The 21,048-nt window shown below is 41.5% G+C and overlaps 1 protein-coding gene across 2 annotated transcripts in view; it reads left to right on the top strand.

Moving 5' to 3' along the window:
* Trpm1 (transient receptor potential cation channel subfamily M member 1) overlaps positions 1–21,048 on the top strand; it is a 133,922-nt gene that overhangs the window by 94,598 nt on the left and 18,276 nt on the right. The window contains exons 18-26 of one of the 2 annotated variants that reach the window (XM_008850607.1): positions 593–709; positions 902–1,033; positions 2,558–2,686; positions 5,324–5,575; positions 7,424–7,616; positions 10,557–10,577; positions 12,931–13,075; positions 14,614–14,816; positions 15,448–15,580. In XM_008850607.1, the coding sequence (XP_008848829.1) occupies positions 593–709; positions 902–1,033; positions 2,558–2,686; positions 5,324–5,575; positions 7,424–7,616; positions 10,557–10,577; positions 12,931–13,075; positions 14,614–14,816; positions 15,448–15,580 (1,325 nt within the window). The remainder of the gene's footprint in view (positions 1–592; positions 710–901; positions 1,034–2,557; positions 2,687–5,323; positions 5,576–7,423; positions 7,617–10,556; positions 10,578–12,930; positions 13,076–14,613; positions 14,817–15,447; positions 15,581–21,048) is intronic. The other variant, XM_008850606.1, reaches the window with a different exon arrangement.

The following is a 21,048-nucleotide window of genomic DNA, read 5'->3' on the forward strand; positions in this document are numbered from 1 at the left end:
CAGTTGTGACCTATTGTTCTTACCATATGTATAAGAAATACTGACATCTCTCCTCATCCATGGATTCACTTTTTGGGATTTCATTTATGCTGGACTATTCATGGTCTGGAAATAATTCACAAGTTTTAAATAATACTTATTAAAATATATGTTTAAAATTATTTTATTTTATTATTACAATCTTATTGTACATAATTTGTAAGTTAAACTGGGTCATAGATACAAACATTTATATATATATAAAAAAAAAAGGGAGGGAAGGAGGAAGCCCAAACACAAGTTCTCGTTCTCTCCCTCTCTTCTCTCTCTCTCTCTCTCTCTCTCTCTCTCTCTCTCTCCTCTCTCCCTCTCCTCTCTCTCCCTCTCCTCCTTCCCTCCCTTCTTCCTGGCTGCCAGTATGTGAGCTGATTGACTCTACCCCCCACTATGATGGAATGAATATAAACCCTTCTTCCCTTAAGTTATTTTCTTAGTTATTCTGTCACAGCAGCAAAAAGTAACCAGGAACTGAGGAACTGAGGGACAACAGTACTGGGAATTTTTTCTAGGAGTACCATAGCTTAAAACTTGATTTGTTTTTTAACATCTGTAGGTTATCATGGGGATTTTGCTCCCCCCAACCATCTTGTTTTTGGAATTCCGTACATATGATGACTTCTCATACCAAACATCCAAGGAAAATGAAGAAAGCAAAGAAGAGGAGAACATGGTCAGTGACACCCTGACCCCCAGAGGGTCACCGGGCTCTCATTTTCAATGTTCAAATCTGTCTTACCAACCATGGATTTAGAAAGCTTGCTACTGGGTACACTTTGAGGATTCTCCCTTGTTGAAGGTGACTTTGCTGGAGGCTGTACCTCCCATCTGCAGCCTGACTGCCATGTCCTATGCTATTTTCCAGGATGCAAATGCAGATGCTGACTCAAGGAAGGGGGACGAGGAGAATGAGCACAAAAAGCAGAGGAGCATTCCCATTGGAACGAAGATCTGCGAGTTCTATAATGCACCCATTGTCAAGTTCTGGTTTTACACAGTAAGGCCCTCCCTGCCAACTGCCACTGTGCATATTGGGAATTCTGAGCTGTACTGGAGTCAAGAAAAATGTCAAAAGCTTTGAAAAGTGTTCAAAGATTCGCTGAACTAAAATGAACTGTAAAAACAGAACTAGGGCTAATTGAGAGCTTTAGCTAAAATTAGATCTAGATATATTGTCATATACATTTTATATATGCAGATATAGCCATCCTAGCCCCAAATATACCATTTTATGAAGCAAAATAGTCACATTTTATTTTCCTAATAAGTAGGGTTTTTTTAAATGCTTTTAGTAATACAAACTTAAGGAAGATCATTTGTTTTTAAATAAACAAAGGTGGCTAGTGAATTAAAAAGCACCTAAACCAATCAACTTATAGAGAGAAAGGGTTTATTTTGGTTCATAGTTTTGGTGTTTCAGTCCATAGACAGTTGCTTTTGGATCTGTGACAAGGCAGCACATCATGGCAGGGATTCTGTGGCAGAATAAAACACCCCCCTCACAGCCAGGGAGCAAAGGGGAAGAAGGACGAGAGCTCCAACGTCCCCTTCATAGGCACAGCCCCAGTGACCTAATACCTCTTACTAGGCCCCAGCTGTCAAAGGCTGCATCTCAGTCTGGGGACATGTGGGTCTATGGGAGCATTTTAGATAGAAATTATATCATGGCTGAATCCAGATCCTAAGCACTCTGAGAAGAGAGAGGCAAAGCAAAATCTTTCTTCTCTAAAGTGCTCACTCAACTGATATGCTTGGCGGTAGCAGGTCACTCTGCACCCCCTCTGGTGTCCAGCTCTCCTCTGCTCTGGGAATGTGGTTCACTGGTAACAAGAGCAGAAGGGAGCGTCTGTGATGGAACTGGCTTGCCTTCAGGTGTGCCAAGCTATGGTGTATTGGAAGGCATGACCTGGTACATGATAACTTGGTACCATGTCAGCCTGGAGAGCAGGCTTCAGAGAACCTCCCTCTAGTCATACCCCTCCTCCATGTGCCTTGCCTCTCACTCACCGCCAACTCTACTTCTTTCTTTGTCAAAAAGATAGAGAACCTCTTGTGGCCACAGAATATCATAGACTCAGTCACTGGAAACCCAGGGGCTCTTAGGTTAGCTCTGTGGGACGTAGCAGAGCGTTCACCCAAACTTTCTTCTAACTTCTCAGTCATTCATCCATAGTGGAGAGATTCAAGAGGCAGTTATGTGAAGCAGGAAGATAGATAACCTTTGTTTTCCCAAAACGTAGAAGACACACCAGCAAACTGTTGAAAATTCCCATGTGTTATAATTTCTACAGCTTCACCAAGAAATGTATCTTCAGAAAGAACACTGAATGTCAGGGCCCACTTGTACTAAAGTGCTGAATGCATCCAGCCTATCTTGAAGTTTTCTTTCTGCACTGGTGATGTGCAGGGAGGGAGGATATCCACTAAATAAGTCAGAATTGTGGGAGGAAAAGTTATTCCTTGTAGAAGAAGCATCCGGTGGTATTCCCTGAGACACAACCAACAGCTTTTCCTTCTTCAGATCTCATACTTGGGCTACCTGCTGCTGTTTAACTATGTTATCCTGGTGCGGATGGATGGATGGCCTTCCCCACAGGAGTGGATTGTCATCTCCTACATCATGAGCCTGGCATTAGAGAAAATACGAGAGGTGATTATTCCAAAGGCTTATCCCACCCAACTAACCCCTGAATTCAGATTCAGATTTGATTATACGTTTCATGCAAGTGTTAAGTACTTGGGACTTTCCGCGTGAGGCAACACTATGCCAAGTTAGCTCCACTCACTTGTTTCAGATGTATACACCTCCTTCCGACTAAGTTTGAACTCATGATTCAAAACACAAAGCAAAACAAATGACATTTGATATTAAAAATTGGCTTGAGCGTGTGGGAAAAGCTATAGCAAATGCTGCCAGACACTTAAGATAAAGCAGGTTTTGCACATGGCTAAAAAATGACTGTTTCTGGGATCTGAGACTAAAAGTAGAGGAATATAGGAGATGGCATCTGTATTAAAATACTGTGTGTGTGTTAAAATACTGTGTGTGTGGGTGGGTGTGTTGTATGTATGTGGGTATGAGTATGGGTATTGCCCAGGAGGATGCACTTGCCCATGCTGGCACATGTGGATGTGTCCAAGATGTCTTTCCTCAATCACTTCTCCCCCTTCTTATTCGAACAGGCTCATTTACTGGACCTGAAGCTAGCTGCTTTGGATAGACTGGCTGGCCAGCAAGTCCTTCTTCCACTCCCTTCATCACTGGGGTTACAGGCACATACCATCATGTCCAACTTTTATGTGTGTTCCAGGATTCCAGACTCAGGTCCTGGTGCTTATGCAGAGTCCATGGATGGCAGCTTTGCTGTAACTGGGGACTTTGGATCATACTGTGCACATATATAGCCAGACTCTTGTGCGAGAGGTGTATGGAAGGAAGGCTGTCAATGAGAGGGAGAGAGGGAGTCCACAGAAGGTGCTGCATGAGGTGACACTTCAGGAAGAAGTATTCTCAGTGATCCACCCTGAGAGGAGGAAATCGAGTTTTATACCCACATCAGTTGTTTGGCACCCAGCAAAGGGGTGGCTCCAACTGCCCAAGGGCAAGCCTCCCAGAATAGCGCAGGTATGGGCCTAACAAGAGCACTTGCAGCAGATAGGTGTGCTTGTGCACTTGGTGAAAAGCTCCAGGGAATCTGGGTAGTGTCCAGAGCATCTGCTGCAAACACGGAAACCCAGATTTTAAACTAAGTGTTGGAAAAGAACAGACACCCTCTCACACGTGACTCATATCACAGAGAACTTGCAATTAAAATGGAAAGCCAAGAAGGCAATTTCTACAGGTAGCAGAGGAAATATGGACCAGGTGCTTTGCTTTCTGCTGTCATCCATGAGTTTGAATTCACTATATTCACTTGTTGAGAGAAATGTGTATTCAGGCCGAGCATAAACTTGAATGGGAAAAGCACACAGCACAGGTTGCTAATCTTACACCAACTGATACAGAGCCAATATTATTATTATTAGTTTGTAATTACTATTGAGTATCATTGAATTAAGCAATATGACTGGCAACCTCATCCAGGCAGAATGACTTTGATGCTGAGAGTCTCATGAGGGCAGACAAACAAGAGTGCTGAATTCAAAACTCTACATCCTGCCTTCTTCTATGACCTTCTAGCTGGGCTCTGTCAGCTTTCTATGGAAGCCACAACTGAGACTTCCCAAGAGGATTGCCTTACCATCTGCAGTGTCACTATGATCTTTTACATTTTATTTATTATTATTGGGTATCCATGATATAGGAGGGGGGCATATGTGCCATGGCTCACATGTAGGGGTCAGATAATAATTTGAGAAGAGTTAATTCTTTCCTTTCACCTTTATCTGGGTTCCACGGCTTGAACTTGGGTCACCATGCTTATGCAGCAAATGTTTTTACTCACTAGCTGTCTCACTGGCCCGCCACCATGATCCAGGGCCTGCCTCTCAGTTATAGGGGAGAGAGGGCAGCCATCAGCCAGTGCACAGGATTTGTGAAGACAGTGAACCCTTTGGTGTTGGCTGATAGACAGCCACCACCCCATAGGCCCTGGGATTCTGGGATCTACCAAAGATCTCCAGAGCTAAAGGGTAACCCTGGCGCAGCTGCCTTGCCCCCTCTGCCACACCTCTGCTGTGCCTGTCAAGACTGCATGTGCATGATTCTGCTTGTTGCTCACTGAATGGTTTCCATTTTGCCCTGTGGAAGTCTCCTTTTAACCAGTAGTGATTTAAAAGGATAATATCTCAAGCAGGGGAAAAATCTGGTTCAACTTTCCCTGATTTCTCACATCTAAGTTGCAAAGGAATTTTGGCAAGACCACGTTTTCCAGGCTTGTTCAGCCATCTCCACCAGGTGGGTTGTCCCTCTGTGGGAACATAGGACTCATTCCCACTCTAGAATTCTCCTCCTTTATAATTCTGGAATCTGAGCCAATAGGCATGCATCCAGATAGTTAGAAAGGAAATCAAAAGGCAGCTGCTTTAATTACAGTCAGAAGGAGATAATTTGGAAGGCATTTCCTGAGAGTCTACGAAACCCTGGATCTAAGGATACAGAAGATTCCATGGAATTTCCCTTTCTAGATATCTCCCTTTGCCTGAAAAAAAATAATGTTTAGAGATCTTGAGCAGGAAGGGGACCAGATGCCCTGGAATGTTCCACCACCCTTATCTTTCCAAGATTCTAATGAAGACAAGGATCCCAATAGGAGCCTCTTTATTGTTCTTTGGGGTTTGTTTTCAGATCCTCATGTCAGAACCAGGCAAACTCAGCCAGAAAATTAAAGTCTGGCTTCAGGAGTACTGGAACATCACAGACCTCGTGGCCATTTCCATGTTCATGGTGGGAGCAATCCTCCGCCTCCAGAACCAGCCATACATGGGCTATGGCAGGGTCATCTACTGTGTGGACATCATCCTCTGGTACATTCGTGTGTTAGACATCTTCGGTGTCAACAAATATCTTGGCCCCTATGTGATGATGATTGGAAAGATGGTTAGTAACCCCTCCTGTGAGTAGTCAGATATTTTGGCTTGGATTAGGGTACCAGACCAGACTGGGGTGTGGCTTCCTTTGATTTCATTTGGTCTTTCCTTTGCAGCTGATTTCTTAACAATAACAGTTGTCCTGCATGTTGACAGCCTAGTAAACTTCAACAGGAAACCACGATTTGAAGGCTATTCCATATATACCCCTACTTACATATGTATTTATCTCTCATTATGTACAGAGACTCAGCACATACCTTCTTCCTTCTCCATAACATATTTAATCTATAAATGACTAACTACTTTCATTTATCAAGTTTGTTCTGATTTGTTCCTGATTATATTTTGATAGTAAGATAAAAGAAAATATCCTCCTCTTTTGTAAAAACTTGTTTCATCTTACCAGGACACAAGAGAGCTTAAGTTCTTTGATGAAATAAGACTCTAATAGCAAAAATTTTATATCAACATATTTAACTCTGTATCTTGGTGGCTGGAAATGTCATGGGCATCTTTAACACAGGGGTCTGGATTTCATGTTTTATGAAGCTGCATCCAGTTCAAAAGGTTTTCATAGTAAAAATCTGATTGATATCTTCCTAACCTTTGGCAGAAGCCAGAGACAAAGGGGCCCAATGCTCCTACCTGTATCCTGACAATTTTTGGCTCATGTGCCCTGGCCTGGGATGATAGACACAGGTACTTGTGTGACTAGTCCAAGATAAATCCATGGTGACATTTGGTCCAGCACAGGTCACAGAATGTGAAATTAACCCTAACCAGCCGGCCTTCCCTACATTACTAAAACAGCCTCAGTGCCAGAACTAGTCCCAGAAGAAAGGAAACTAAAGGAATAACCAGTTATTTGAACTACAGAGCATATGGTTTAGTTAATACCAGTAAGGGCCCTCATCCTCAGGACATTTGTTGTTCAAAAGTTTGGGGCTGGGGGATTATTTCAGCTAGTAGGGTGCTTGCCTAGCATTCATGAGGCCCTGGGTTGATCCTTAGCATCACAAAAAGAAAACAAAGAATGAAAAAAGAAAACAGAAATTGAACCAGTTTAGCATCCAGAGCATGAACCATTTTGCATTTGTGCAATGAATATTAGTGTATACACTCAGTATCATTTAATTTTCAGGAGATATCCTACCCTTGCTCTTATTTCTTATTTTATGTTAAAAATGCCCATATTTTCTGATTTCTTCTCTTTTACTATCTGTAATTATAGACAGAAAAGGAGTGTCTGTTTCTGGATGTATCAATCAGCTTTTTGTCACTATAACAAAATATAACTTATAAAAGAAAACATTTATTTGGGCTCACGATTTTAGGGGTTGTAGTCATGGTTGGCTGGTCTGTGCTTTGGGTCTGTGGCAAGGAAGCAGTTAATGGTAGGGGAATATGGGAAGCAAACACAGAGCGAAAGGCAGACAGCAGATGGGAAAGAGAGAGGAAGGGGGCGGGGTCCAACCTCCAACCTGATGACTCAAGAACCTCCTACAAAGCCCCTTTTCTCAAAGATTCCACCCCATCCTGCAGACCCAATAGTGTCACCTTGGAAACTAAACCTGCAACACATGGTCTTTGGTTAGGCACATTCTAGATCCAAACTATAGCAACAATGGGCCATAAATGAAAAGCAAGAAGGATCAGGGTAGCAGTGTCTACAATAACACACATGCATTGCATGGGGAGTAAAAAGCTATTAGCCTGTGGATGAGAAGAAAAGGAGGGACACAGGCTTTCCTCATCCATAAGTCAGTAAGGTGACATCTTTGAAGAGGGCAGTACAATGAGCTGGTAAGAACTTGGCCCTCGAGTATTGACAGTGACTTGTGCTCTTCCTTCTCAGATGATTGACATGCTGTACTTCGTGGTCATCATGCTGGTGGTGCTGATGAGTTTTGGAGTAGCTCGCCAAGCCATCTTGCACCCAGAGGAGAAACCTTCTTGGAAACTGGCTCGAAACATCTTCTACATGCCTTACTGGATGATCTATGGAGAGGTGTTTGCAGACCCGATAGACCGTAAGACTAGAATTCATAGTAAGACTCTCTTCCTTGCTTCCAAGGCAGATGATCAGTTCCAAATTAATGAAAGAGCATGTATTAATTTGGAAGTACTTTTTATTCTGTCACAGGCACTGAATTACTTTAAGAAGAAATAAGTAGAGATTGTGAAATGTAGATTTTGAGGTATCGGTCGTTTGTTATTCTCTGGAAACCATTCACTGGTATTCTGAGTCTCACTTCTCTTGAGCTAGAGCTGGCAGACACTGCATCACATGATGCAGCCTCAGGGCCAATATCCTAATTCATCTTCAACCCTAATATCTTCCCACCCCAGGAGAAAGCCAGTCCTGTTATTCCAGCAGCAGGAAGCAGCAGACCCAGTGGGTACCTCGCCTGGCCCTCTTCTTCAAACCATGACAGTCCATTTCCCACTTACTCTCCATTTCTTCTTCACTACTGGTGCTCTTTTTAAAATTTTATTCACTTATTCTTCTTAACTGACATAGTTTTACATATTCATGGGGTACAAGGTGATTATGTGATACATGCATACAGGAGTACTATTTTTTTTTTATTCTCAACAATAACGTGGGAATTAGTAGGCTGCAAGCTAGCCTGGACTCTAAGACCTAGCCCCTCTGCAGGCAGGGCTGGTAGGTGGTAGTGTCTCCCAGGTTGTGAGGTGTGAAGTTCAGATATTCACAAGACAATTCACCAGGACCATCGGGTCTCCAGTGAATAAGGCGCTTCAGTCCCATTTTCACACACCACATTTTCATCTGTGGGCTATGCTTTATCACAAAGCCCCAAATCCAATAACATTTCTGCTTCCTCAAGATTCTACCCTTCGAGAATGGAGGGTCTGAAACACCCTCCTCTCACGTGAAACACAAGGTTGTCAATACATCTACTGCTACTGGGTTAAACAGGCGTCTTCTTTTTAGCTTTTATAAGGTGATTCTGAACACGGCATTACTACAAATATCACAAAGTTTGTGGTTATTACAAATATCACAAATATCACTGGTTATAGCTTTGTAAATCAAAGTCTAATTTGGTTTCAAAAGCATATAACATATATTTACATTTTCCATATTTTTTCTCTTAACTTTTTTAGTTACCATACAAATTAATGGGTTTCATTATGACATTTTGATGCACACGCATCATTACACCGTGCTCTTATTTGCCCCTCACTATCCTCCCTGTTCCTCATTCCCCTCTCTTACTGTTCCCTTTCCTTCTCCAAACAGTCCCCTTTCTGTGTTCATATCATATATGTGTGCATATTTAATGTGTGTGTATATGCTTTTTAATATGTATATATTTGATCACGATTCTGCATGAGAGAAAAGATATTTTGTTTTCTCTGCATTACATCTTTCATCCCCTCCCGTCATTGTATATACACATATATGTACATCTACCTAGCTTGCCCATATGAGATAAAAACATGCATATTTGTCTATCTGAGCTTGCCTTGTTTCACTTAACATGATCTTGAATTTTAACCATCTCTTACAAATGACACAATTTCATTCTTCTTTATGGGTAAATAAAATTCCATTATGTACGTACTACATTTCCTTTATGCATTCATCTATTGATAGACACCTATGTTGGTTCCATGTCTTAGCTCTTATCATGACTCATGCTACAATAAACATGTATATGTAAGGATCTCTATGGTAAACATACATAAGTACACATTTTTTTTAAAGTTTTTGGATTTCCTTTATCATCTCTAATTTTATTAATTTGGATTTTCTTTTGGTTAATTTTACCACCCCCTCTGAAGTTCATGGAAAATTTCGAAAGGGGGTTTGGAAGCTTGTAAGAGCCATAGATAGGAAGAAGGGCTGTGAAATGCCATTTTCTAGACTTAATACAGCTTTGCAATTATTAGCCTGCAACAACTGTGGTTACCTGTATCAGAACCACAGAAGGCCCACCCTGTCGACAAGAAGTCAAGGAAGAGGAAGGAATTCACAGGACCAATTCTTTACCTCTGAATTGTCAGCTATTGATAGACTCTGGAAGAGGAGGAACCATGGTCTTTAGTTGTGTATCCACTGCTGTATTCACTAGGCTCCAACAGATAGCTCCAAACTCACGGTCACACAGACAACCCTGGTTAATCTCAGTTGGTCACAAAGCAAAATGAGTAGTCATGAATATGAGGGAGAGATTTGTGGGGAGTGGAGGTTAATGGGGGTGGTATGGAGGTGGCAGGTGAGAGTGGTCTTTTTTTTTTTGACACAGGGTCTCCCTGTAGCCCAAGGTGGCCTGGAACTCACTATGTAGACCAGGCTGGCCTTGAACTCACAGAGATCCATCTGCCTCTGCCTCCCGAGTGCTGGGATTAAGGGCGTGCACCACCACACCTGGCAACATATATTATTTTTTAAAAAACCAAGTTTCTGGACTCTAGACATAGTTGTAATATTTCTATTAATCCATTTTTTTTATTAACCTGGGTAATGAGAGTCTATAGAGGTAAGCAAAAGACTATACTTTTTCTAGTAACACCATTAAATGTAGTTTTTCAGTTCTTCATCTGACTGTTACAAGATAACTTTGTGTCTATTTGTGCTGACAAGTTGTTGGTGATAGAATATGAGGAATGGTTCAACCAGAAAGTTAAAATGATCATCTGCCAGTAACATCATGTCTTTTCACAGTGTTTAAACTTGTGAGCTTTTGCTGTTGCTTATAGACATATGGCAAGATAAATATTCATGAAATGCATTTCCCAGAATTAATAATAGGTACAATTATTCTAAGCAGAGCACTCTTCCAAGCATCGGTCTGCAGTTCTCAAAGTTGAAGTCTCTGCATCTCTTAGCAGCAAAGCAATGCTTGCGTTATTAAGTCATTCATTTTATGTCCTCTCAACTACTGTCTGGTTTCTTCCCTCCCCTCCTGCCACAAATGAAAACAAAACGTGCCTCCTGTTACCCAATCATTGCATAGTCTACGCCATGGAAATTAACCGTAAGTTTACATGGAATTGGTCGTTTGAGTTCATGAAATGTTTTATTAAATAATCCTTCCCTTAGCTGATTACTGAGTCTCATCATGTTTTCATATACTGGTTTTCTTCTGTCCATACTTTTTAAACTGCAAGTACAAAGTAAGCAGACAATAAATTCAACATTCAACAAGATCCAATTCAACACTGGCTCTTCCTATTTTCCCCCACTTTGGGAAACTTGTTTCCTATAATAAAAGTGGCATTACAAGCGAGCAGAGGGAGAAAAGCATGTTTCAAACATGATCCTATAACAGTTGATCTGAGAAGGTGGCGGGGATCCCATCCCCACATTTCAAAACAAAATTGTTTTCAAAGTTAATGTACAAATACAACCAAGAAAACAAGAAGGGGCATAAGCTGAAGGTAAACAGAAGACAGGACAAGTTTCTCTTTTTTAAAAAAATTATTTATTTGCCTGTGTGTGTGCCTGTGTGTGTGTGCGTGTGCGTGTGCGTGTGTGTGTGTGTGTGTGTGTGTGGGGGTTAGAGGACAACTTGGGAAAGTCAGTTCTCTCCTACTACATAGGGTCCAGGGATCAAACTCAGGTCATCAGGCTTGGTGGCAAGTGCCTTTACCCACTGAGCTATGTCCCCAGCCCAGTAGTGCTTTTTTTTAAGTTTCTAATAGACAGTATAGAAAGACACCATAACAGTAGATTTGTCGCTGGGTATGGTGGTGCATGCCTTTAATACCAGCACTCAGGAGGCAGAGGCAGGCAGATCTCTGTGAGAGTTGAAGGCCAGCCTGTTCTATATAGCAAGTTCCAGGCCAGCTGGAACTACAGGGAAACCCTGTCTCAAACACACTTCCCCCTCCAAAAGGAATGAAAGACATAATAATGGTAGATTTGTCTGTTTAATAATTAAGAACTTGAATATGTGGGATTGGGGATGTGATTCAGTTATAGAGTGCCTGCCTAGCATGTGCAAGGCCAGACCCTAAGTTCATTCCCCAACACTATCAAAACAAACAAAACCCCAAACTTCTAGTTCTTTTTTATGTATATATTTTTTGTTTTTGTGCATTTCATATAATAGATCTTAATCAAATTTAGACCCCTCCCCCATCTATACCCCATAACCCTTCCCCACCTGCACCACCATGCCCCCCTCCACTGAATTTCATGCATTCTGCCATATATATTAAGGCCTATCTGGTCAAGCATTTGTACCCAGATGTCCCTTGGTGCAAGTTCACCCACTGGAGCCTGGGCAGCCTATCTAGAATCACTCCCTTAAAGAAAATTAACTCTCACTCACCCTGCAGTAATCGATTGGCAATCTTTCCCTGGCTAAGGTTGCCCATTTCCCAAGTTCTATGCTGGGTTTTGTCTGATTAAGTGAGGAGGGGTCTTGTGCATTCTGTCACCATTGTTGCAAAACTTCTAGTTTCTAAATTTGAAAAAAAGTGGTATGGAAATAGAAAATGTTTACATATATGACCAAGCTAACTATGACCATCTCAGAATGAAAATATGAGTTTTATAACCTTTGTATTATTTGGTATTTTTCACTTAGAAAATTATTGTTTATGAAATACAAAAGTTATATTAGATTCAAGTGTGGCAGTCTATTCGTATAATCCCAGCACCTGGGAAGCTGAAGCAGAAGGTTTTCAAGTTTGAGGCCAGCCTGGGCTACATAGTAAGAATTTGTCTCTGGGGCTGGAGAAATGGTTCATTAGTTAAGAACACTGGTTGTTCTTGCAGAAGACCCGGGTTTGAATCCCAGCACCCACATGGCAGCTAACAACTGTCCATAACTCCAGTTCCAGGGGATCCAATGGCCTCTTCTGTCCTCCGTGGGCATTGCCCGACACGGGTGCACTTACCTACATGCAGGCAATACACTCATTCACATAAAATAAAATAAAATAAAATATTTTTTTAAAAAAGAATTTGTCTCAACAAAACGGACTGGGCTAGGGAGATGGGTCAGTCAGAACAAGCAAGCATGAGGACCTGAGGTCAATCCCCAGAACCTAGGTGAAAGCCAGCTACAGCAGCACATACCTGTGATCCCAGCTCTGGGGAGGTGGAGACAGGAAGACCTGGGGTTTACTATCTCTAGTCTAGCCAAAGCAGCAAGGTCTGGGTTCACTGAGAAACCTTGTCCCCCCAAACTGAGGCAAAGAACAATTGAGGAAGATACTCAGTGTTGACCCCTGGCTTCTACAGGTACATGCAAATGTGCACACACAAACACAAATGTATACACTTACAAAAGAAATCAGTGAATTAAAACACAGTTAACAGGTATTTATTCTTTTCACTATATGTACAAAACAAGCCCCAAAGACAAGCTTTTCTTTCAGCTCCTTGTGGCGAAAATCTCTATGATGAAGATGGCAAGAGGCTCCCTCCCTGCATTCCTGGTGCCTGGCTCACACCTGCCCTCATGGCCTGCTACCTCCTGGTGGCCAATATCCTGCTGGTTAACCTACTGATTGCTGTTTTCAAGTACGTGTAATGACTGATGATTACATGGCTATTGTTCATTGTGCTATAGATTTCCAGTTTAATCCCAGAAAGCTTCAGTGCCACCTACCATGCATTTTCAGACTTCACTAGAGCTTTTAAATGGATTTTTTCTGTCTTTTTGCTCAACCTCAATCAGTCTTAATGTAGTCATAAACCAAGAGTTGACACTTAAATACATTTAAATTTATCTTGGTTAGTATTTTAACACTGTACATATTTTAATCTAATGAAAATATTTTCTGAGGCAGAAGTCTCCTGAGGTAAAGAAGATTTGAATGCGTTATATTTTTCATTTACTACCAGAGGCACCCAAAGCAGTACTAATGTCACAAGCTGTTAGGATTTAATATAAAAGCTATCATATCTTATCATTTAGAGCAATAGATAAAGTGGCTTAAATTATTGAATCAAGTTTCTTATAAAACTTGCCCACTTGGCATGCACTGAGTATATTGACAATGCTTAATAAATGTTGAAAAATATATTTTAGCTTCAGGGCTGGAGTGATGGCTCAGCAGTTACAGCCATGAGCATTGGCTGCTCTTCCAGAGGGCCAGTGTTTGGGTCCCAGCACCCACATTGTGGCTAACACCCATCCTTAACTCCAATTCCAGGGGATCTGATGCCCTCTTCTGGCCTCAGGCACTGCATGCACATGGTGCACTTACATACATGCAGGCAAAACACTCATACACATAAAATAAAAATAAAATATTTAAAAATATATATATTATATATACATTAGCTTCTAAAATGGGCTTGGAGAAGTGGAGGTAGGAGGATCAGGAAGGAGTTCAAGGTCATCCTCAGCTACATAGCAAGTTCAAGGCCAGCTTGGCTTATGAGACCCTGTCTCAGAAAACAAAAAAGCTTCTGAAGTGAAAAATACAAGGAAGAAAAATTCTTCCTAGAAACGTAAAGTCATAGAAGATGGGGCACTGGAGAGAGCCTGGTTCCAACTTCCGGCTTGAGGAATAAGAAGACTATGATTTAGAAACAACAGGCTTTTCTAAAGCCTTATCACTAGTAGACATGCAGCTGCATACTTACTGTCTCCTGTTGGAAGGTAAAATATGACAGATTGTATATACCCACATTTAGAATAGTACATCTTCAATCAAGCTCAATAATTAATTCAATTGCAAAGAATAAAAGTGATCATCTAAGTTGTTTAATTGAAAGTTTTAACTCTTTAATATGCTAAATTGAAACGTTCATGCTTTTACATTACAGGAAATAAAATTCCCTGAGCACATAAGTAGAGCATGGTATAGATTTTCAAGAAAGTTGTGCATACTAAAACATATTTCAAAGACTTCATATTTATATGAATAAAGTGTCTTTGAGCATAGATAAACCACAATAATGGATAAGCCAGAAGAGTAATCAAAGAGCTGACCTCGACTGGACTGTACCAAAGGCCATTTCATTGTGTACTTTTATTTAAACATGTGTAACTGATTGCTATGAAATCACAATAAAAAGTAATATAACTGTAAAAATGTCTTTTTTTAAAGCAATACCTTCTTTGAAGTAAAGTCTATATCCAACCAAGTGTGGAAGTTCCAGCGATATCAGCTGATTATGACATTTCATGACAGACCTGTCCTGCCTCCACCGATGATCATTTTAAGCCATATCTATATAATCATCATGTGTCTCAGTGGTCGCTGCAGAAAAAAAAGAGAAAGGGACCAGGAGGAACGAGATCGTGGGTTGAGTACGTTCTGGACTTCTTGCTTCTGTTTTCGGCGTAATTTCAAAATAGGGTTCCAAATTAGACTCGTTCATAAAATCGTCACCAAAATACTGATGTGGAAAACACAAAATTCCAACTGCTGAGCTTTTCAGAACGTTTTCTGGTTATTCGAGCTTTGTTCATTTGTAAATAATCAATATTGCTTAAAGTCAATTCAGGGAGACCAGAAGTTGAGAGTTCTCAAAAGTATCTCTTCCTTATACACTTCTATATGCATTCAACGCTCATTAGAAAATGCATTAACTTGTTGCATCTAAAGAGGATAAGAAAATAATGCCATATATACCTGACTACTCATTCAATAACATGCAAAAGGTGTTCTGGCAACTATTACGTGCTTTTGCCGTCCCAATAGCTGCTATTCATTTTTGGCTTTTGTATTAAAAGGTGACCCACCCATTTTGCTCCAATAGAAGGCAGAATGCTTCCTGAGACAGTCTTTCTTTTCTGGGGAGGGAGGGAGGGTAATAACTCCTTGGAGTAGTGAGGAGCGCTGTAGGAGGGCGCCTTAAGTCAGACCATAAAAATCTCAAGGGCACAACTGAAAGTTGTTCTCGTTCTCGAGCTGGCCAACTTTTTTTGCTGCACACAGAGCTGTTCCTCAGCGACGAGGAGCTGAAGAAATTGCATGAGTTCGAAGAGCAGTGTGTGCAGGAGCACTTCCGGGAGAAGGAGGATGAGCAGCAGGCATCTAGCGAGGAGCGCATCCGGGTCACCTGTGAGCGGTGCGTGGCTTGGGGTTTGAGGGCTCTACACGTCAGTCTACGCGGGTGCTAAAATTCGTTTCAAATCACTTTTTGGCTTTGGGGCCAAGATCACAGGTACTTTCAAAGTTCATTTCAACATTCATGCAGAGTTCTCCTGTCTCGTCAGACTGCATTTTAATGAATCACCCTTTGCCTTCCCCAGAAATGGTGACTGTGTATTGTATATAAATGTGCAAAATAACATTCATTTCAAGTAATTCTTCAAGAAAAACCCGTACTAGTTCTTGGGCACATTCACCAAGTGGGGTGTTCACCCCGAGTCCTGCATCAGCTACAGGAAGTCATCTTTCCCTCTAGTGTGGTGGTGCTGCCTTTGCTAAGCACGGTGTCCCCCTGGGGACTGAGCTCTCCTCCCTGCATAGTCTTTCGCCATCTCTGAGAAGCACCTTCCTCAGTCTCACAGTGCAGAGGCTCCACCTCTGGTCGCTCATGAAAGTGACACCTGGGAGGGCTGGGGTGTCCAGTGGGTGACTGTCTCCCATGAGGGTAGGAGCCTCTGAATTAAGCAGAATCTGACCTGCAGACACTTTTATAGTGTCATTACCCAGAAAATCAACACATTGCTTAATCATGCAGAACAGATGAAAAGAAGGCAAGTCAGGGAGAAACAGGGTTGACATGTCACTGGTGTGATAGTATTCCTGTACACTAAACTAGGAATAAGTAACTGGCAGAGACAGGGTAGGCAGGGACAATAAACGCTTATATGTCATTTTTTGAAATCAGAAGTTTGGAGACTCTTTATTGCTTAGGAAAAGCAATGTCAGCTTGTTAAAGATCTTGATAATGCATTGTTCCAGTGAGTTTAACTAAAGGTGTGTGTAGAAACAGATGCAGGAGACATGCCTAAGGGGATTCTGGCTCATCTTTATGTCCTTGAATACTCAGAGTTAGTGTCCTGATACCCAGACCCCAGTACGTTGAGAAACAAACATGACAGGACTTCAGAAAGACACTTCGGCAAGCAGTGGCCAGTCAGGAGTCCCAACAACTGCAACAGAACTGTCTCCCTACAGCCTGTTAGGCCACTGTTTCTGTCCCAGTCCACAGTACTGGATATGCCCAGGGCAACTTGTCCCCATAACCTTCTAATCCTACCAAACCAGGCAAACTAGGGTTTTCTGTGTTAATGTTTAAACCTTTCTTCCCTCCTTCCCTCCCTCCTTCCTGCCTTCCCTCCCTCCCTCCCTTCCTCCCTTCATTCCTTCCTTCCTTTCTCTTTCTTTTTCTTAAAGATAGTCTCATACTGTAACCCAGGCTGGCCTTAAACTCAAAAGGTGGGATTAAAGGCCTGCACAACCACACCCAGCAATAAAGTACATTTTAAATAAGACTTCAAACACTTAATTGATAGTTTTACAGTAGTTGCTAGGCTTTTAAAGCATAAAAATTATTTCTTCATAAGGTATTTTGTGTCAACTTTTTAGTTAGACATTAACTGGAATTTCATCACAGCCCCTCATTTACAATGGTAATTGTGTTCTGTTTTGCTCTGCTCTCCCCCTTCTCCCTTCCCCTAGCATTGTTTGGATTTTTACCATTCTTGGACCAATGCTTCATGAATGTGGTTATCAGCTCACTACCAAATTGCATTTTTCTCTTGGGGCTCTGCACACACGTAATAGGAATAAAAGTGTGCAGGCCATAAAAACACTCTGCTTCCTGTTTCCCTGGCTGAGGTCTCAGGAGCCAAGGGAGCACATTCCTGCCCTTCTGTTTCCATTTACTGACCTTGCCTAGACTGACTCACAGGTGAATGCCTGAGACAAGAGGAAGAGCTTGGAGAAAAAGCTTTCCTTCCCAGTAACCAGACCAGCAGAGGAGCAAGTGGAGGGAGCAAACCACTCCTTATTTCAGCCTAACTTGGGGTACCTGTGATTACTTTTAAAACAGGTGCTTGCATACGTGAACATTTCTTCTATCCCTTTTATATATTCAGTTGGTTCATTTCCTGCACCGCATTTGCCTTGGATGACTTCCTTCTTTTCCTCTCAGAGGTATCTACATCAGTGCCTCGGTGCCAGCTCTGGTCTGGCCAGGCATGCATCAGTCTTCCCTTCACCTCTCTGTTTTCTGGGTGCCTTTGCAGACCTGAGCCAGTGAGTCTCATGACTAGGTCTTCCTGACGTTCACACAGGGCATTTCACATTAGTCATGTCTTTCCACACAGGGTACATTGAGCATGTCTGTGTGGGAACCGAGCCCACGGCTTCCTGGATCTAATGCTTGGAAACAACGTGTTAAATTCTAAAAATTTAACCACACACTTTTGTTATCAATGTCAATATTTTGTAATATCTAGCCTTTAGTCCCTAGTAAGAGAATTGCAGGATGATTCAGGGTTAATGAACACAGTCCTGGATTACAGCAGAGAATTCAACCCAGAGCCCTGCCCAGCATGCCCATGGCTCTCTTAGAGACAGCACTCATAGTTCTCCTCCCATACTTAGACATCTCCTGGGCTTCAGGCTCTATGAATGGCATCACTATTCAGCTGCTTCAGCAACACAGAAATTGGAACACCAGTGTGGCTCATATTCCATATCCTAGTCTTCTTTGATTCAAAGCACCTTGTCCTTTCTGCCACAGGGATTCTGCACAAGCTGTTCCCTTCTGCCTGGTACACCTCACCCTCCTCCCCTACTCAACCTTTGGATCTCTGCTCAAATGCCAGTGCTTTATAGAAAAGTTCCCTGTCCACCTAACATGTTAAACTGGGCCAGAATTTTTGAACCCTAAGATCCATGATTGCAGCCACACCACCATGTCTGGATTTGTCCATCATGGAAGCTCCAGAGCCTTCATATCACAACATAGCAAGAAAAAAATTATAATTAATGACTCAGAAGTTTACTTCTCCTAATTGGAATGCAAATCTCTATCTCGTTCTTAGCAAGTTCCCTTGTGGAATATTGGAAAAATGGGACTCGACTATGTCCCCTCCAGGCTCAAATTCCTCTGGCTTTGACTAAGCAAACCTGTACTAGCAAATTCCAATTCTCCCAAGAGCTTCTGAGTGTTGGTGGGTTTTTTAAAAAGAGACTTGTGTAGGAGTCTGGATCTATGGCCTCTTCTTGTTCCTCTTTACATTCTACATTCATTTACCTAAGTTTTATATATGCCTGATATTGTAAGATAAATAAGATGGAATGCATCTCATAAATTATACTTTTCAGATGCAGCTGGTCCTGTACTTAAGAAACAATTGATCCTAAGATACCACACCTTTAATAATAGGTTCTGACTTCTCTAAAAACTTCCTGGTAAGAGGTTATCTCTTAGATTTGCCTACCTGAGTTAAAGTCTTGGATTTCTTGAAAGCTTGGTGGTTCCTATTAAGAAAAAGAGGAATACTCCAGGTGTAAAGGACCATACCACTTACAGTTCCAGGAAGAACGGAGCATGGTGGCACAGGCCTGCAATGCCAGTACTTTGGGGAACTTAGGTAGGAGGACAGTGAGTTTGAGGTCAGTGTGAGCTATACTATAAGTTCCAAGGCAGCCTGAAACTCATAGCATGACCAGTGTCTCAAAAGAAAAGGAGGAGGAGGAAGAAGAGGAGGAAGAAGAGGAGAAGAAGGAGGAAGAGGAAGAGGAAAAAGAAGAAGAAGAACGCTCAGTATCAGCAACACTAAAACAAGGCTTAATATTGGCAGGCATGGTCTCTTTCCTCAAATGACAATAGATAACCAAGAGAATGGGAATGAGAATATGTGAAAATATTTGACAGCACGGCCAAGACAGAGCTTGCCTATTTGTTTTTTGTTTTAAATAAATTATTGAGAATTTGATACATGCATATAAAATATTTTGATCAAATCCATGGCCACTCCCTCCCCTCCAACTCCTCCCATACCTCCCTATCACATCTTTCTGATAACTTCATGTACTCCTTCTTTTATTTATTTCTTTATAAGGCTTTTAGCTACACTAACATTCCCCCCTCTGAAGAAGTAACCCTAAAACCTTTTAAGGATTAGATACAAGCTCCCAAATACTTTTGACATTTTTGGCCTTTGGAACAGAGTATGTTGCTAAGAGGCCCAAGGACATTTTGACTTTTAGCCAAGAAACTGGCTACTTTTCTTTGGAGTCTTTTTACCCTAACCTGCCTAGCCAATTTCTACCTCCCGTTCTCATCACTTTGGTATATGGATGCCATCAATTTAGAGGCAGGAATTTCTTTCATGTCTCCTTGTCAAGGAGGTAAGTACATATTGGGAAAATTCACAATTCTTTCATGTCAAGTGGTAAGTACTTATTGGGAAAATTCATACAACAAAAAATTATAATTACAAGTTCTAGACAAGGAACCAGAGAAAAATCAGAACAGGGCAAATTTCAAATGTTCATATAAGAGTCCATTGGAATTTCTTGACAAGGGCTTCCAAAAACATCCCTCTATTGGGTTCCTCCTCATTTTTCTTTTGTCTGCCAAGGCTGGACTCGAGAATGACTTCACTTGGAAGCATGAATGAGATGGACCTCATCCTCTATATATCATAACAAACCTACACAGACCTTCATCACTTGCTTAAGCTTTCTCATTTTTTTTTCTATTTTGGAAAATATCTCCATTCCCATACCCTATCTTTTACATTCTCATTTTCTTTCTTTCTTTTTTTTTTTTTAATAATTATGAGACATAATAGCATTAACAAATAAATTTTCCATCTGTTGTAAGAATTCTTTTTCTGGGGATACTAAGCAATGCTTATTCCCTTTTAAGGTTCTAGTGTCAAGCCAATGTTTGATTAAAGTTTTACTGGGGAACCAATGAATTTACTGAGCTTGCTTATGGAGATAACACCTCAGGGGTTGCTGAGGTGTATGGATGACCTGAGGGTATGCACACCAGAAAGCCTTTACCCAGCATGGATCATGCCTTCTCTTCCTAGCCTTCTCCAGATTGTGTACTTTAGCCCTCCCCAAATCCAGGAGGCCATGTGTGATTAGGGCCAAATTACATACAGCTGACTGGGAAGAGTGGCTGGATAATCCAGTGAAGGTCCAATGACTGTGCTCGGCCCTCCTTAATGAATAAGCACAACCATCAATAAGCCCAGCTGTGACAATGTTTAGCAATCAGGCTCAGCTGAAATCATGATGATGGTAGTAATCTCATGCACTGCTCTACAGCATCATCTTATTAAAAGGACATGAAATTTAACAGGAGTTGGTGCTAGGATCCACATATGTGGGAGAACATACATCATTTGTTTTTCTGAGTCTGTGTTACTTCACTTAGTATAACAGTTTCTAGATCTACCCATTTACCTGCAAATTTCATTATTTCATCTTTCTTTACTGCTGAATAGAATGCCATTGTGTAAATATACCACATTTTTGTCAACCACTCATCATTTGGGGGACACTTAAGGTTGCTTCCATCTCTTAGCTACTGTGAAAAGAGCAGCAACAAACATG

This window comes from Nannospalax galili, unplaced genomic scaffold (genome assembly GCF_000622305.1).
Source record: "Nannospalax galili isolate Female #2095 unplaced genomic scaffold, S.galili_v1.0 scaffold685, whole genome shotgun sequence".
NCBI lineage: Eukaryota > Metazoa > Chordata > Mammalia > Rodentia > Spalacidae > Nannospalax > Nannospalax galili.